The 19,086-nt window shown below is 37.4% G+C and overlaps 1 protein-coding gene across 3 annotated transcripts in view; it reads left to right on the forward strand.

Moving 5' to 3' along the window:
• The window catches only part of ELMO1 (engulfment and cell motility 1), a 604,300-nt gene extending 585,669 nt beyond the window's left edge, over positions 1-18,631 (forward strand). For all 3 annotated transcript variants that reach the window (XM_082257836.1, XM_082257837.1, XM_082257838.1), the window contains 3 exons: positions 6,329-6,411; positions 8,797-8,874; positions 17,732-18,631. In XM_082257836.1, coding sequence (XP_082113962.1) covers positions 6,329-6,411; positions 8,797-8,874; positions 17,732-17,932 — 362 coding nt within the window. In that variant the 3' untranslated portion in view covers positions 17,933-18,631. The remainder of the gene's footprint in view (positions 1-6,328; positions 6,412-8,796; positions 8,875-17,731) is intronic.
• The last annotated feature ends 455 nt before the right edge of the window (positions 18,632-19,086 follow it).

A 19,086-nucleotide genomic window follows, 5' to 3' on the forward strand; every position in this document is an offset into this window, starting at 1 on the left:
CACATAAGTTATGCGTTTGTGGATACCTCTTATGATCACTGCTATGTATCTGCTGTATAGCAGATTACATTATTTTTCTTTATTATTTAGCTTTTGCTCACGTTATTTACTCCTGGCTAACTATATGAATCAGATGAGATTTGAGTTATGTGAGAGAAGAATTGGTGGGGAATTGGGCTTCTAAACCTAATAACAACACCTTTAGCATAGATAATTGGTCACCACTCACTTCATTAGCAATAAACCATTCATCCATAGATTAATGTGATAACTGCTTTACTGTACACTTCACCCTCTCTATCTAGGTGAGAATCTGGTGCCTGCAAGGATAAATACTAATGCTTCAGTCATTGGTACCTGAATGTCTACTGTATGCAAGCCAAGATCTCTGCAGCAGAGATTAACCTTTCTAACTTGGCTGATTCAATTCATACTTGAGAAGGAAAAAAAAAAGAGAGATGAATTAGTTATAACTTTTTGCTTTCCATATCCCTACAAATTGTTTTTCTTCTACAAAGACTTCATCTTATTTTTCTATATACATCTCACGGATATATGCAGAAGTAAACAAATGGGTGAAACTGCACAATAATATGATCACAGAGGGTGACATGACCTATTTTTTCCAGGCATTACTGTGGAATCCATTGGACAGTTATACTAAGCTTGATTTTAATCGAAATAAATGACTGTCTTCCCCAGTGCAATTTTTTTTTTTGGACTTCAGTGTTCATTGACGTAGGCTGTCCCTATTACTTACTGTTTAATCCACATCTCAGGTAATGAACTATGCCGTTATAGGTTCTAAATTTATGTTGAGATTCAAAGAGTGTCATATAGCGATGTTATCAAATGTTAATGGTAAAATAATAATTTGACCCTCTCACTGGACAGTATGTTGCCCTAGAGCACTTATTTATTTTTTTAACTGCTTAAGGACCACCCCACATTTACTCACCTGTACGTGATTTCTTTCAAGGGCCCTGGTGCGCGTGCACATGCCGTGCTGGAGCCCTGCTTCTGCTGTGATTGGACACAGCTGAAGCCAATCAGTGGGACTGGCAGACCCAATGTCCACCAGAAACCCGGCGATCGTTCAGAGAGAGGCAGATTGGCAGTCTGCCTATGTAAACAGGGCAGATCGCCATTCTGCTAGTAAGAAAGACAGAAATTTTGTGTTTCTGCTAATCAGGAACAGGATCTCTGACTTTCTTCAGTTAAGCCATTACCCCACACAGTAAGAAAGCACTCCCAGGGAACAGAGTTAACCCTTTGATCACCCCTGCTGTTAACCCCTTTTTTAATAAATTTATTTATTGATTTCAAATTACAAAACACACATTCATATCAACTGTAAAACTGTACATCACCTAATTTTTACCTTACCCCGCCACCCCACAATGTTTTGCCCATTTCCCCCCTACCCTGTCAACTACTCCTTTTACTCTAATTTTCTTATTGCCTATTCTCCATTCCACTTAGTATATCCACTTGTTTTCCTAAAGTCCATCCAATCCTCCCAGATATCAACCCACTCTATAGTCTCATCTTCCTCCCACTCTTTTAAGTATTCCAGTGTTCTTATTTTTTCTACTCTTCTACCCAATCGCCTAATGTCGGTGCTTCATTTTTCTGCCAGAATAACAGGATCAGACCCTTTGCAGCGTTTATCAAATGGGGGATTAATGTCACTTTGTATTGTTTTATTGAACTTTTTGTGCCATGAAATAGACAAATCCAAGGGTCTTCTTTAATCTCTATTTTCGTAATTTCTTTAATTTGAGCTAGAACCTCCTTCCAGAATTTTTTTATTAACGGGCACTCCCACCATAGGTGGGCCATTGTACCAACTTCTGTACAGCCCTTCCAACAGTATTTTGATTTCTCTTTTTGATAATTGTTGATTCTGTCAGGGGTATTGTACTATCTAGCGATGCATTTATAGTTCATCTCCACTGTGTTCACATCTACTGAAGAACTGTGTATTAATCTAAGACTTTTTTCTAGGTGATAATCTTTATTCCGTATTCCTAATTCCTTTTCCCATTTTTCAATGTATGGCGGTACTCTGGGGCCTGTCATGTCCACCAATATTTTATATATATTTGAAATACTATTCTTTTATTTTTCAGATGAGCAAAATTGCTCAAATGGGAGCAATTCATCACCTGATCTTAATGGTTTTGGTAGGGTGGGCACGAAATGTTTTAGCTGACAGTACCGCCATTCATTAATCTTCCAATTTTTTTGTTTTAAACTATCCATTGTGCAAATCTTCCCCTTATCTATAATATCTCTGACCCGTGCATCCTCATCTGTGACTTTAAGCGCTGATAGAACTGATCACTGTATTGGTATCACTGGCGCCCAAAAAGCATCAGATTTGTCTGCCTCAAAGTCACAGTACCACATAAAATCTCTGTTAGCCGACATTACTAGTAAAAAAAATATAAAAAAAATAGAACGTCCCTAAATCTATCTTATAGCTTGTAGACACTATAACTTTTGTGCAAACCAATCAATATACCAAAAACCAAATTTAGCAAAAAAAAATGTAGCAGAATACATATTGGCCTAAATTGATGAAGAAATTAGATTTTATAGATTTTTTTTATTGGATACTATTTATAGCAGAAAGTAAAAAAATATTGCTTTTTTTTTTCCAAAATTGGCAGGTTTTTTTTGTTTATAACGTAAAAAATAAAAACCGCAGAGGTGATCAAATACCACCAAAAGAAAGCTCTATTTGTGGGGGAAAAAAGGACATCGATTTTATTTGGGTACAGTGTTGCACGACTGCCCAATTGACAGTTAAGTCAGTGCAGTATCGCAAAAAATGGCCTGGTCAGGAAGGGGGTTAAACCATCCGGAGCTAAAGTGATTAAAGAGACTCTGTCACCAGAATTGAAGTGTTACTAAAGTCGGATTTATTTATTTATTTTTTTAATAAAATAACTAACATTTTTTACTTACCTGCTCTGTGCAGTGGTATTGCATAGAGTAGCCCCAAGCCTCCTCCTTTTCTCGGGCCCCTGGCGGTGATCATGGCTCCTCCTCTTCTTTGTGTGTCCCCATAGAAAGCCGTTTGCTAAGGGGACACACGGTGCGTGCTCGCTTCCAACCTGTGTGTCAATGAAGCTGCACTCAATAGACTTCCACAGCGGGGCTTAGGCCAGCCCCCCACTTCCTCTTCACTGCATTTGATTGACAGCAGCAAGAGCCAATGGCTCCTGCTCGAATGCTGTGTGAAGAGGAATGGAGAGGAGAATAGATGCAGCCGTGCACAGTGCTGATCTCTTCTCCCCTCTCTTCCCCTTCGCACAGGGAAAGGCAAGCAATGCTTTAAGGTAAAAAACATTTTTAGGTTTAGTATCTTTAAATTTTCATTTTTAAAACATACAGTAGTACATCAGATAATAACATTTTGTTTGAGTTTTTTCCCCCCACTATTCTCCTTCAAAAATGCTAGATCATGAGTGTGATCATGTTTAGTGGAGCAACCATATCTACATGTCTCGAAGCAGATGTAGGTATTAAAATGCCCGTTAAATATATACACTGGGAAATATACAGAATTAAAACAATATAATGTCCCTCAAGAACTTGCATACCTAATGATGTGGTCCAGTAGTAGAGAAGGTTACTCCCAAAGATTTTCTCCCAGACTTCCTGATAATTGATTGGTCTTCAGTAGTTATGCACATTTACCATGGTTGTCGCTTGGGTATGAACCTGCAAGAGAATGTTGCTATAGATGGAAAATGCTGCCACTAGTCCTGTAAAACATTATGCATTTTGGTTACAATGTTATAAAAGATTTTGCACTGCATAGTCTATTTTCATTATTCAGCATGTAATCTTTGTTGAGTTAAAACATGCCGGGGCTTATGAGGATAAAAATAAAAGATTTTCTATGGATTTTCTCTCTAATATAATTACTGCTGCAGACTTGGCATCTGCTATAAACATAAATAAAGATCGCCGTGCATGTAAAATTAATCCTGTTGTTTTTGCTGATTGAAACTACAGCAAAGTGGATCTTAAAATCTCCAGAATAAATAATGTGAAAGTAAACAATGTACCCAAAAGCAGTACAAATCAGTGACATTGTTCTTCTGGATTAATGGCAACATACTGAAGGAGGTTTACGAGTAATTAGTTCTTTTAGCAAATAGATTTAAATTCTTTCTGGAACCCACATAGTTACAGTGTATTCAGTACCCTAATATATTTTTATGCAGCAGACAAAGCTTAAAGATGTAAAAAAAACACTGTAGCCTAACAGCAATTTTTACTTTTATGCAATTTCAAAATAATGCGTGTATTATTTATGGAACCCAACGGAAAGCCTTTTAAAGCTGACCTACAGAAAAATATAAAAGCCACCATTTAACCAGTTAAATATTCCAAATCTCACTTAAACTCAGCCCCCTGTAATCTCCCGCACAGCAGAAAGAAGAAGCCAACGAGGCTATACTGTATTGCACAGTTTTGCCCATCTAATACTGGACAGTTGGAAGAAAAGAGAGTGTGGACCACACTTGTTTGTTGTCTGGCACTTATTATCCATTCATAGCCTAGGATGTTCTAGACCATACTGTTTTTTTTTTAACTGTGAATATATTCTCCAATGATATAAATATTACCAGTCCTTATAACCAAACCATAATAGTAACAAAAAAGAAAAGAGATGGTATTGGGTGCACTTAGGGTTGGATTGTGTCCAAATTCTAAACAGCCTTTGTTAAACGCTTTTTATATAATGAATCCCCTAACAAAAAATGTGGGGGGGGGGGGGGGATCAAGAACGTTTATTTTTTAAACTTTGTTTAATAAAGATTGTTTTTTTAATTCTTTATTTAGGCTGGCTGTACAATATACAATTTTCTTGTTCAATTTTCCTTTAGATTTACCAAAACCATATAATATGAGGTCAAACCTAAACACTTTCAATTTGTATGCAATCTGGCAGGCCTTTGCACTACATAGTTGAAGGTAAATCTAAAGGAAATTGAATAATAAAATGGTATATTGCATTGCCAGCCCTAACATTTTTCAACCTACATAGATGAAAAAATGATACAAGCGCCTGACAATTGGCACTAAGCCTATAGAGTAGGTGCACATAACAAAGGCCTGCATAGGCTTCCATATAAAGATAAAGAAATGTAATACAAAACACAATAGGCACAAAAAGCAGCATTAGCAATTTTCTCAAGGAGAGTAGGGAGACCAGTCTACATACTTGAATTCTCAGCTGACAGGTATCAGCAGGAAACCCAAATCCTACACCTCTATAGACTGCATGGAATGTTCCATTCCAATAAAAAAAAGGGAAAAATAATTACAGGGGTTTTTGGGAATTGGAGTGTCCCAACGTTCACATTACAGGGGGTCAATGGGTACCCTCCCAGTGCCCCACACAGAGAGTACCCAGGTAGGGGCTATCCTACACTACCTATGATCCAGTAGGCCTTCTAATCCAAGTCAGAGCTCAGCAGGCTAGGTCAGCAGCATCATTTGTTGAAAATGTATAGTCGAACCAGTAGAACTAGGTTTTGCAGTGTTGTTCTTTATGGTAAGAGGATGCCAGTATTTCATCCATGGAGCATATTACCTACATTTTGCAAAGCCAGACTTCCAAAGGGGGAGCTGTAGTTTATTGCTAGAACAGTGATATACAGGTCTTTGCTGCATTAAGCAGTTGGATAGTAAGAGAGCATTTGTAGTGCCTGGAGGACACTTGGGGGCCAGATGTAGCAGGTGAGTCGCTAGGTCGTCACCCAGTTGAACATCCGTTGGGTTTGTAGGTCAGGTTCCAAACCCGAGTCCAAAATGGCTGGAGAACTGAGCAGGTCCAAAAGATATGCAGATATGTATCATTCTGGCTAAAGACATCTCCAGCACAAGGAGGAGATTTGCGGAAAGATCTTGTGAAGGGCCAAATGGACTTTGCACCAGTAAATCAAAATCTTAAGCCCTGTTTCTTGAACAGCATTGGAAAAGATTCTTATGAATATTAACAGTACTATGTATTTCTTAACTGCATTGTAGCATGCAGAAAGATCTGAGGGGAACAAATACCTTGGCTGTGCTGTCTAGTAAATGTATCAGGATCATAAATCTGCCTGCACAGAATTATAAACCCTGTGGCAGGTTAAACAGTTTTCATTCATGTATTTTAACAGTGTGTGTGTGTATGTGTATATATATATATATATATATATATATATATTCATTGTATTCCTTGTTTTAACTTCAGTTCCCACAGTGGATGCATTTTTGTACTGTTCTAACAACTTGTATGCTTTTTTTTGCCTATATATAGTGCCAGTGGCTGACATTAAAGCAATACTAACTGGAAAGGACTGCCCACACATGAAGGAGAAAGGTGCTCTCAAACAAAATAAGGTGAGCCCTCCCAAAAGCATGTTTCCTGCAATATTCAATATATGGCTTTTTTCCTGTAATGATACATCAGAGCTCCACATTTCTTTGCAGTGGCACAATTTTTGTCACTTTGTTAAGTAAGTCTGTAATTAATAGATGACATCTATGGCTGCCTTGAAGCCGTCATAGTAGAATAATTACACGGTAGGCTCCTCGTGTGTCAGAATTGCTAGTACTAATGTAAAGAATATCTCTCAGCCGAGTAAAGTATAACCAATTACTTTGCATATTAATTAACAAGAACAAATCAATGACAATTGAGTAGATTAAAGCATTTTTTTAAATCGTTTTGATTTTTCTATGTATTTTGTCAAATTAAGGGTGTTTTTCTAATTGGCAAAGACTGTTGCGGCAATAGCTGTTGTTCTTTCAGAAAAACACATTGATGAGAATTCTTCTTCGGTCTTTTTTTCTCTTGACCTTGCATCAGTGTAAATTATAGATGTATGAACAGTTTTCCAGTAGCTTGAATTTCTCATAAAACCTGCTAACCATTCTGCATAATAATATGATCTTTAATGTAGCCATTCTTTTGTACCTGAACGTGTACACATCAGCTCCCTTGCAATGCTGTTCCCATGAGTTATGCTATAAATGTTTACCATGTGCATTATTTGCTATACAATGAAGTCCTTACCACTGCTCCCATAAAATCCTACTTTTCTCCGTTCACCTTTATCCATGTTTTTGCATGGTACCTAGAAATATCTTGGTACTTACATAGTCATCACATCCCTTGAAAAACTTAAGTTATACATTGGATTTTAAAAAGTGAATTTTAACTTTCACAAGGTTAAGTCGTTTTTCACTTCTTTTGAAATGAGTGGGCCTGGCTTAGGGGTAGGATGCATGTACTCAATAAACAGAATTAACATTTCATTGAAATTTAGCTGCGGTATTGTTTTAAACTGAAACTTCAGCCAAATTACTTTTTGTAGTTTTGAATACAGCAGGGAAGGGTTTTTTGTATTGCTGTTTCAGGCTTCATTGAGAAAAGTTTCCCTGTACTGGTGACAACTTGTCACCCGTACAAGATGTGATGAAAAGTCTAAAGGTTACGCAGACACTTTTTCACATAAAATGAAAAGGTGAACTAGCCCTTGACACCCTTCCCAGCCCCTTCAGTCCTCAGTGGCCCTGATCACAATTGATTCACACCCACTCCATCCTCAGTATTAGTCTTGAGATTTCAAAACTTTGATGCGCAGCCTGGAGACTATATCGTATCATAATACTCTCAACATTGTGAGTTTATTGGTCAGCATGGCCAGGTGGCATCATTGCCTTTTCTTCTTCTGGGGTGGCATTCTGGAATTAAAAAAAGATTCTCATTGATCACGTGGTCATGCTGACCAGTGACCGCTCACTATTGCAAGAATTATGATCCTACATAACCTCTAGGTCTGTGTAGTTATGTTTTGAAATGTCCGTACAGTTTCACCAGCTGGGGAAAGATGGTATTCGTGTAAGCTAAGTGCAGCGGGGACCGAGGAGGGGGGGGGTGCTTGGGCTGGGTGTCAGGGGGAGAGGGTTGAGAAGTTATGAGGGAGAGGGTCATGAAATAACTATGTTGGCTGCCATGTCTTGGCCATTTTTTGAAAACCCCTAGTTGTCTGAGTGTCTCATTAGCATGCAGAAAATGAAAGCTGGAAGGAAAAAAGAGTAATGGTAAATTACATATTTCTGCCATGCCAAGTTTCCTTTAATGTAGATATTAGATGGCTGTTAATTTATTTGTAAGTTACCAAACATATACGTAAAACACAGTGTTTCATTTGTAACTAGTGAAATTCCACACCTTGTTGTCCTTTGAGAACATGTTTCTCTTACCATCTTATACTGGCACATTTACAATTTTAGATACGGATGTTTAGGGTCATTTCATTGTTTCCCTCCATAGTGGACAAACCAAAAGGCAGAAAGGTGGCATCTTATAGAGAACCTTAATATAAGAAAATGCCTTTGCACATGTCATTTGAGCCAAACCATGTGAACCTAGTTTGTAAATTTTCTTCAATTTGTGGATTGATCCTGACATCTTCAGCCTACCTAATTTAAACTTCCCGACTAAAAATCTCTAGCATTTATGAAAACATCTACAATTATACTAATATCTTTACGTCACAACTGTAAATGCTATGTTCCATAAAATGCCTTACACATGCACATTACATCTCTGTTTTCTAGTCTTCCCGACTAAAAATCTCTAGCATTTATGAAAACATCTACAATTATACTAATATCTTTACGTCACAACTGTAAATGCTATGTTCCATAAAATGCCTTACACATGCACATTACATCTCTGTTTATTACTTATACCTAGTTGTCTGTTTTATCGTTTAGGAGGTGCTCGAGCTAGCATTTTCAATCATGTATGATTCCAATTGCCAACTAAATTTCATTGCTCCAGATAAACATGAGGTAAGTTTAATGGTTTCATTTTTCGTGGAGAGTATTATTACCAACCATCTTGAAATGGCCTCTGTCGACAGGCTTTTGTTTTGCATTTCCATACAAGTCTATGGGAATACAAAAATCTACTTGAAGCAGGTTGGAAGATCAATTGCAGGTCAAAATGCACCTGTCAATGAATTATGAATGATCACAGAAGCATCTCCAACTGATGCTTTAAATATTGTACATAGTAATGGTTCTGTGAAGTGCAGTCACTTCTAAGGAAGGCATATTAGCAGGTTATATGTATGAAGTATAAAATTGCTTGCTTTGGCCAGAAGATTAGGGACTTGAAGGAGCAGAAAAAGATCATATTCACATTTAGATTAAGAGTACAGTGCTAGTTAGGACTCCAACTTCTTATGTAGGGGCTTATAGTGCTTCACTTTTTAAGAGGTCTACTAACTCTTTTTCATTTCTCTGGAGGTATGTAGTTCCAAGCTGAGATCAGCAGAATGAGCATTATCGTTAATACAGTATGTACCCCCCTAAAAAATGATTGCTGGAATCATGACCTCTAGGTTGAATACCTCTGCCTGAAAAATATTAATTCATAATTAGGCTCCTACAATATTTTCAATTCATATTTTAAAATGGTTGCATTGGAACAGGTTTATATTTGTCCCATTATTTATCTTAAATCTATTTGTGTAAGAGAGCCTTGCTGCACAATCTATTTTCTGTCTTTATCCTGATCCAAATTTTATTAAAACAGTCTTGCAGAAAGTCTGAAAAAAAATATAAAATTTAAGTATGCAATTTATTCATGGAATTATTGTAAAGTTAACAAGCACATGATAATGCTTAAATTTGACCTGGGCCATAGGCACCAGTGACATATATTAAAGTCAAGGGTTAAAGTATACGTATGAGAGAATTATGGAGTTGCCATTGCTGGTCACATTTGAAAATACTACTTACCTGGCTCTGTCTAGTCACAAACAGGACCTGCACAATAACTGTGCATCATTACTCTATTAGTGCAAGTTTTTAGGTCTGATCTGACATGAATAATAACAAGGAACACATTATAAAGTGAACTAAGCTTAACAGTATATACAAAAGATTATTTTCATTGGTTTGCCGGACTTTAAATGAAGCAAATTAATCTTTAAATGTACAAAATAAACATTTTAATAATATTTGACCATTGTTGGCCTTCCATTGTAACAAAAATAAATTATAAACCAATAGAATGAGTCTACTTTAATTCATGATAAATATACTAAAAAGGAAAAATTTACAGTAATTATTCACATTCTCTGATATACAAATGGCCACTAGAGGTCATTTACAAATCCGTGTATAAAATGCAGTTAATAAAACGAGCAACAGAAAGCGAGGAAAAAAAGTCAGGTTTTTGTTATCGTAATAATTTAAAATGTACTTATTGAAAATATACTATAGTTTTCCTTTAATTCTGTTTTAAAAACCTTTGCATTCTCTTTCCATTATATTGTCAGCTATCAGACCTTATTATTTATTATTTAAACAGTCTTTAGCCATTATTCACAAGTTCTAAATGTTATAGATCTAAAAATAATATTAAAAAAGTAAAGTACATTAGTAGAATGATTATTAAAATAATAAAATAAAATTGTTACCTACACCAGGAAATTTTAGCTTAGAAATTTTTAAAACACTGGTTCAGACACTTTTTATGGAATGGAAGACCGCTATAAATAATGCTTTTTCATATAAGTAATCGGTCTACACGCATAGAGGTTCCCCTATCCAATGTAAGAAAATATGAGTGGTTAGATTAACCAACATTACCTTCTAATCTTTCTTTGTTTTCTCTGTTCTTGCAACATCTGGACCGAAGTAGATATGAGTTCTAAACACTCAATACCACCTGACTCATTATGTTTGTCTTTTTTTTTTGTATTCCTCTTGGGCTAACCCACCTGAGACAGCATTGTACTGTGTGAATATAACCAATGCACTCTTCAGTTTACCTGCTTTATTGTTTAAAGGGAATAAGGCATATTTATATTATTTTTTTACTATTACAGTGTTTACCATAAAGTCATTTTGGTTATTACTTTTTTTGGATGTTGCCATTTTCACTTTTATTTTTTATTGTATAAAAAGGTAGTCAAACTCGAAAATGTAAATGTATTGCACCTAAAAGAAAAGAAAAGGCCGCCTACACTCAAACCCAAGCAGCAGTCAGTCCCTAATATATGAGAAAAAACAAAGGGAAATGTGCCCTTGGGACTTTTTTGAGTGGTGCTGGATAAAATGGTACAACGGTATATTCTAAAAATACAACATTTATTTAAAGATACATAAAAAACATATACAACTCAGATTTGGTGTAATCTTCAATGTCCACAGTCACAGAACATGTGATTCCTTATCCATTGAGGCTGTAATCTCAAGATAATGGATAAGGAATAACATGTTCTGGCAATTATATATTTTGTGTATATATTTCTGATTTTATGGACATTGAAGATGACACCATAACTGAATTGTATGTTTTGTTGTTTTGTTTTTTTTTATGTATCTTATAAAAAAATGTTGTATTTTTAGAATATTCTGTTGCATCAATTAATCCAGCACCACTCAAAGTCCCATGGGCACATTTTCTTTTGTTTTTTAAATATATTGCATTTACCAGTCTTTTAAACTTTTTCATTTCTATTTTCAAGTGGAACAGTTGCCGTGTTTGCATCCCTTTAAAGTGGATGTAAACCCTCACATATACCCAGTGCAGTGAACAGCCTTAGATGATACACAGAGATGAAACAAATCCTCCTACATACGTTTTACATGTGTGTCTGCTGTCTTCAGCTTTCTATACTCTGCATATACTAATGCACATTAGAATTTGTTCTTCCTATTTTAGCGGTGGGTGTGGATTCTTTTTCTTCCTGTTGTAGCAGTCAGTGTGGATTCTTGACATATACTGTGTGACAGCTGATTGGAGGAAAGGCACCCCCCCCTTCCACATAGGCAGAGGAACGAAACTTGCAGAGCTGTGCTGTAAATAGACAAGCTCTCTGCTTATCTATTTCTAAGTCCTTTATCTCCTGTGTCGGAGAACTTGTCAGAAGTTATCATGCTGATAACAGAGGAACGAAGCAACAGAAAGACATGGGACTTAGGGCTTTGAAAAAAGATAAGTATCACTACAGATATATGTGCCCAGGTCAGATTTCATGAATGGGGTTTACATCCACTTTAACTCTTGGAGTATCTCACCAAAACTGAAATTCCTATTGGAGGAGGGGCCTAAAATGTTACTTTCATCTTGGTGCAGACTGGGAAAATCAGTGTTCCAATCACACAAGCAGGAAATTATATTTCTGGGAGCGTTCTGTACACCCATTTGCCATATACAGTGAATTTTACAGAAAATGAAATTGCAGAAAAAAAAGGAAATGTAATTTTAATTCGATTGAATTTAGAACATGGTTTGTTCCTGTACTATAAATGCTATATTTGTTATTTGCTATATTTTTTTATACAAAAGTGGTGTTACCCCTTAAGCTGGATTCATGTCTTTTCATGCATGCTTTCATATGCTTTTATGTGTTAATCAACATGCATTTCATGTGTTGCCATTGTCATCAACAGACCCTATAACCTGTTGATGTATCAAAAAATAAACAACACTTGGCAACACATCACACAGATGTGAATTAGCACCATTTTAAAAGATGACTAATCTATATAAAAGCAGTGATGTTGCATGCTTTAATGTGCATGTGTTAAAATGGATGATATGGCTGGGCCCTTAAGGCGGTAGTAGACCGCTAGAAAAAATAAATCGCAATGCCCCCCCCCCCCCCCCGCAGATTTAAGTCATAATGTACTAGTATGCACCACTCCGACTGCATGCTGTGTGACTATCTCCTAAAGAGTGCAAGTTTTGGAGATATGCACTGTACCTATAGGAAAGTCCTATTATAGGTAAAAGTCCAAAAGTGGAGTTTAATTCCACTTTAAACTTGAATTGGAAGAAGGAACAGTAATAATAATTACGTAACATTGCAAAATAGGAAGCCGACACTGCTTATATAATGTGAAAATGAGGCAATCCCATCACAAATTACACATAGAGGAACGTTTTTTAAAACATTAATTACATATTGTTTATATACATCACATTCTCTTTTGTATGTACAGTATATCTTGAAAGAATTAAAAAGTACATACATTCTTTTTAAAATGTTAATATAGGATCCTGCATTCACTACATCTGTCTCCCACAGTACACTGAAAATGGAAATGCAATCATTTTAATAAATATAAACTGTAAATATCTTTTCTCATCAGCAGTATATACAGTAGCAGTCTTGTGACTTCTATCAGTGTCTGGTTAAACCTTGTAGAAGGAGGGTTTGTACTGCACTGGCTGTCCTACCAGAATGCAGGATCCCTGACCCTCTGTCTGAAGAGTGCTGATTGGTTCTGTGCTGTTCACATGCACTCTCCCAAGAAAAAAATAAAATTCTCTAGCAATACACACTAAACTTAGAATGTGCAGCCTCACTCCATTTACTCTGTCTTATCCGGACATGTTATGGGGGCAATGCAAGAAGGGGAGGATCTGTGTATACAAGCTCAAACAGCCTTTTAACACATTGCAGAGCATTGCATCTGCACAAGCTCAAACAGCCTTTTAACACATTGCACAAGCATGCATTACTGCACATACTGACTGATTTTACTGTTGTGGGTTTAGTAACACTTTAAGTCAGCCACACACATGCACATGCATATTTAGTACATCTTCTTGGTATGTCTCCATCCTCTTGTGTGCACAGTGGCTTCATACCTGTGAATGATATGATTACACTTGTGTACTGATGTACAATAGACCCTTCTGTACTTCTAATCTTTGCTTCATATATGTTTTTCTATTAAATATAATTTTACCAATTATCTGTTCTTTCTAACAAAAAAATGAGTAAAATGACGCTATAACTGGATTATGAACATTTTTAAAGGAACATGTATCACATTATTTTTCTACCTGTATGCCAAAGGGTTATTTCTCTTATTCACTAAGCTTTCAGTAAAGTGATTTTTCTCAGTCCCCTGTGACTACACCAGTTTTCAGCTTCAGTGCATGACCTTTTATTCAAGCATCTTCCATAAAGTTCTGTACCTCCTCAGGGTTCTGTGCTCGGAAATATCTCATATGAATCTCCTTCTCAGCTAAAATATGTGAAATGCGCATTGTCCTGGTTAAATATTTAAGTAGACGTTGGTCAGCATGACTATTTTGGGTATACGATTTAAAGATGTGTTAAACACAAATGACACCTACTGTGTGTTCAATTTGTGCAAGCTAGATTTTAACACATATCTATGGCAATACACAGCAATACAAAGCAATTCTGCTGTGTATAATTAATACAACCGCTTAAGAGGGTGGTAGCTGCATTTAATTAGAGGTCAAAGCAGAGGTTAAAGGATACAAGCTGGTATAAGAATGCTAAAACACCACTTTAACACTGGTGATTACATATGCAGGAGACAGTAAATACAGACAGATTTCATCGTGTATGTGTCAGTAAGTTGAATAAATGCGCAATATTAATGAATTTGTTTATGCATTGTTTAATGTAAGACTTAGTAGCTCTAAACTAAGGACCTTAACATCACAGTCTATTTTTTTTTCTACCTACATTATAGCATTAATAAAGCCCAACTCCAAGCTGGCCATGAAAATAAATGTGTACCCTAGCACCCAGGTTTGATTTAACAGGTTATTCATTTTTCCTCCCTGGCAGTTCCAGTAGAGATGACTGGTCCCCAAAAGCCATTCTTCTCTTTTTGTGTCACCAGTCTGTGAACCTGCATTATGCCTGGTGATGTTGAGGGCCCACTTACATTCCAGCAATAGGGGAAGTATTACTCTCTATTAGATCACATCTAGACAACTTATTTTTCTAAATTGTCCATACAGGAATCAGACACAGTCCGGTTATACTGCCATAAAGTCAGGCTCTGTATAACATCTGCTCCACACAGCATTCCTAACTTTAGTGTCCTAGGAGGTTGGACGCTTTTTACTCAATTGTTTGCTAGCCTTTTTTCTTGAATTTTTTCTCCTCTATAACTTAGTGAGTAAGGCTGGCTGGGCTTACACCAGGAGCTACATCTTCTTTATACCACTGAGTACCAGATTTAATTTCCTGCCATCATCAGTTTACTTCACCAAGGGTTAAGGCTATGGAACCAAGTTCTAGCTTCATTTGCTGGGTGGATGCATGTACTCTTTTTTCCCACCATTTAGCCTAGAGGGAGTGCTATTCCCCTTCTGCTTATTCTCCTAAACCACCACATGGATCTCTGACCTTCTTTCACTGCTTGCCTGGTCACTTTTGGCCACCATTAACCCTCTTCTGCCCCAGCTGTCTGGGTTTGTGAGTAGCTGAGGCTTTTCCTGACACTGGGCCTAGTTGCATTACTTCTGCATAAAAACAGCATATCCTCACTAAGACACAGCGAGTCCATTCCGCTGCCACAGGTGACCTCAGCCCATTGGCCCCCTAGTGGGTCTAGGGTATTATCGAGGATCCCTAGAAATTTAGAACCTCTGAACCCTATTGTTATAGGGTCATTTTTATTGGAGTCTTCCTCCGCTTTGTCAGGTAGGACAGAGTGCTTTGTAATGGGATCTCTGTGTCTACTCTGGACTTTACTGAAGATTTACAAGGAAGGAGCCGCTCAGGTGTATACAATCCAGCAGTCAGAGGTCGAGTGCATGTCCGATCCGCAATCCCAGTAGCAATTTTTACATAAAAGATGAAAGACTGCACTCCAACTTGAAAGAATTGGCAGTTGTATTCATAAATCCATAACAGACATAGACATCAAGGACAGGAGCCAAAAAGTTGACACGCTTCACGAAATTACATTTGCTTAATCATAACTACTCAGGACTTTAAAGTGGCTGCCCACACTGGTTCTAAGTGTGTTTCTCCGCCATCCACTGCAGCATCATCCTTTGACCCTTCTGGACCCCCTTTTTCAGACTGGGCCTGTGGCCTCTGTTTCCACCTCTGACTCAGATTCCGAGTACTTCTGTCCTGAATATTCTTTGAGGTACTAGAGTCTCCTGCCATAACCTCAGTTTTATAAGGGGTTGTTCCAATCCTTATTGATGCAGTCTGTTCTGTCTTGCATTTAGAAGATTAGCCTTAGATTAATCCTAAAGGGTTGCAAATTAGACAGCATATGGTAGTCTCTACACTGATGGGAGAGGATTGCACCCACTTCATCTTCTGCATGATAGACAGAATCCATCACAGTAGAGCTTCCCCCCCCCCCAATCAACAAGTTGACCACCCCTTGTTCTTGCTTCAGTTACCCCCTGTTGGGGATAAGGTATGTCTGGGGGAATTTGCGGGACATTCTTGCCTGGAAATAGGTCCTCCTTCTGTGGCTTCTCTGCAAACATTGTGAGGAAGGTTCCCTAGATACCCTCCCTGGTTATTCTTCCTTCATTCTTCCTTCTTCTGGTGCCCCTTTACCAGTCTGAAGTTGAGGTTTACCCTTGTTTCCTGCCTACCTTTCCTGTGGTGCCACTTGGACACTTTTTTCACTCTTCAGTCCAGCTGACTTTGTGGGATTGTAACTTCTCTTTTCTCAGGGGTTCATTATGTATTGTTATGCTTTGATAATTCTCACATTATTTTGATTAGCGAGACTGGCCAGACAACCTCCTTCTTACTATGGAAAGTACTCTTCCCTGGTTCCTAAGGTTTGGTTTTTTTCTGTGCAGACTGGCTTATCTTTTCTCTTGGGCACCTGTTCTTTGAGGGGTTGCCCCAGTGTTTTTTTTTTTTCTGTTTACTAGACCATTTTGTGTCTGTTGTTCTTTAATCATTTTATTATGTTTTACATGTTTGGAGGGTTTTTTGGTTCACAGCTTCTCGATGGTTCAGGCAGAGTGTTTCTTTGGGTGGAGTCATTCACGTCTGGTGGCGACCTCCAATGTTCTGGTCTTGTGCATTTGGTTGACCCTCTGTGATCTCCTCTAAGTCATTGGCAGCCTTCCTTCTCATGCAGGAGACATTACATTTTATTTCATTTGGTCATACCTGGGCTTTTGTTCTTCAGGTGATCCTAAGTTACAAACAGATACTACTCCACTGTCAGTGGTTGTTGCCCCCCCCCCCAGTTGGACTGCTTTTTATCTTCCCAACTGTATCTGAATTCCTGGGTCCCTCACAGGGGGACAAATAAAAAAGTGTCCTCCTGAAGGCGACAGTATAACCCATCTGTATCTGAATTCCTTTATCCCTCAATGGACCTCAAGATTGTACGGTAAGTACAAAATCGTATTTTATTAGACAGCTCGCAGCTCTGCTTTAATCGAAACCCATAGTAAGAGAATATGTAGGCTGCCATTGCTGACCTCTCTGGTTACTAGTTGCATGGCTGTCATGCAGTTCCATATTCATATGTCGAGTCACTGATCAGGAACCAGCATTGCAGATTAGGTGTTTTGACTTCTTTGACTTTCTAATCTTGTGTCATTTCAATAAACCATAAACTACTGAAGATAGTAAAAATTAATTGACATAGCCAGGCAATTAATATTTCCAAAAAGAGGTCAGTAATGGTAGCCTCCTAGTACTTAGAAAAAAAGGTCAAGCTAATCCCATACTCCAAATATGAAAAGAGGCGCTAACTTTCAGACTCCACCTATAATTGAAGTATCACTTGTGAGGCAGCTAACTCTTTTAGTCTCTCAAATTAGGCTAGCCAAAATATGTGAAATCTATCATTCTCACTTAAAAGAAGATGTCTAAATCATTATCATAACCACTCATACCTTTATTTTTATTTTGCACAGTACTGCATATGGACAGATGGACTTAATGCCTTACTTGGAAAGGAAATGATCAGTGATCAAACAAGAACTGACATGGACACATTGCTTAGCATGGAAATAAAACTGCGCCTTCTAGACCTGGAAAACATACAAATTCCTGATGCACCTCCCCCAATTCCAAAGGAGCCTAGCAACTATGATTTTGTTTATGACTGCAACTGAGACCGTCAAGAAACATCCATTCTTCAACTGGAATTTATAGAACTGGAGACTTAAAAGAGGAACATTATTTTATTTCTAGTCATCTTCCCCTACCCTTTCATTTCAGACGTTCAGTATTTGGCCGGTTCAGGCATATCATAGAAGTAAACTTGGTTGTAAGTTACAATGGGCATTTGCCCTCAAAAGCACCAGGAACTAGATGTCCATATTCTTCATGCTTTAAATGGCATGTTAACAAGGAATTTTCCACAGACTGGTGTTCTTAGCTTTATTTTCTGGATGAAGGAGGAGAGTAGACTTGATGGGCAATGCTGCTTTTTCTTGTAATAAGAGGCACAAATGAAGGCTACTGATGACCACTCCGAAGCTTTGAATTGAATTTTTTCATCCTCTGCTTTTTCTTTTGCTTCTAAAATAAAAATAGTGTTAAGGTCCTTCAGACCTAGTCAAATGACAGGTTTAGCATAAACTACTACAGTCACTGAATTACGAAACACATTTCTTGCACTTGTATTTTTGGAAATCGGTATTAGGAGAAAGCTGCTGATCTGATACCATTGTAAATGCACACATATCCACCTGAATGCTTAGTTTCACAGCACATAGTACTTAAAAGAGAGCATAGACTGAAAACAAAATCGTGATTTATTAAAAAAAGTAGTAACAGCCCAGATAACTACAGTAGTGATGGGGGTTTTACTGGGAAATACTACGTTTATCGGGTGTTTCAGCCACGGTGCTTAAAACATCTTTTAGGTGAAGTGGTCTTTTACCAAGTCTGCGATTTACTTAAATAACACTTCTCGGCCTTTATCCTATTTTCATCATATCTTATAAGAACACATTCGTATGTATAAAGATTATTTAAGCAGGAAACATTTGCATTGCCAGGCTCAAGCAGGGTTAGGATTATTTTTTTTAAGTAGCTATTTAGAAAAAGGAGAAGATACTGGTGACCATTTCAGGTTCCTGAATATCAAGCAACAACCAAAACATATGAAGATTCTGTACTGGTAATCACTGTGATGTCCCTAAACCAACATATCACAAAAAATGGTGAGCTTAGCAAGGATAAAATGAACGAAGATATAAGTAGAAGCAGAATGTGTGTGTTTGTGACAGTTTTGTGAAAGTACTTGGACTGTTAGATCTGC

This window comes from Pelophylax lessonae, assembly GCF_965119305.1.
Source record: "Pelophylax lessonae genome assembly, chromosome: 5".
Classification (NCBI taxonomy): domain Eukaryota; kingdom Metazoa; phylum Chordata; class Amphibia; order Anura; family Ranidae; genus Pelophylax; species Pelophylax lessonae.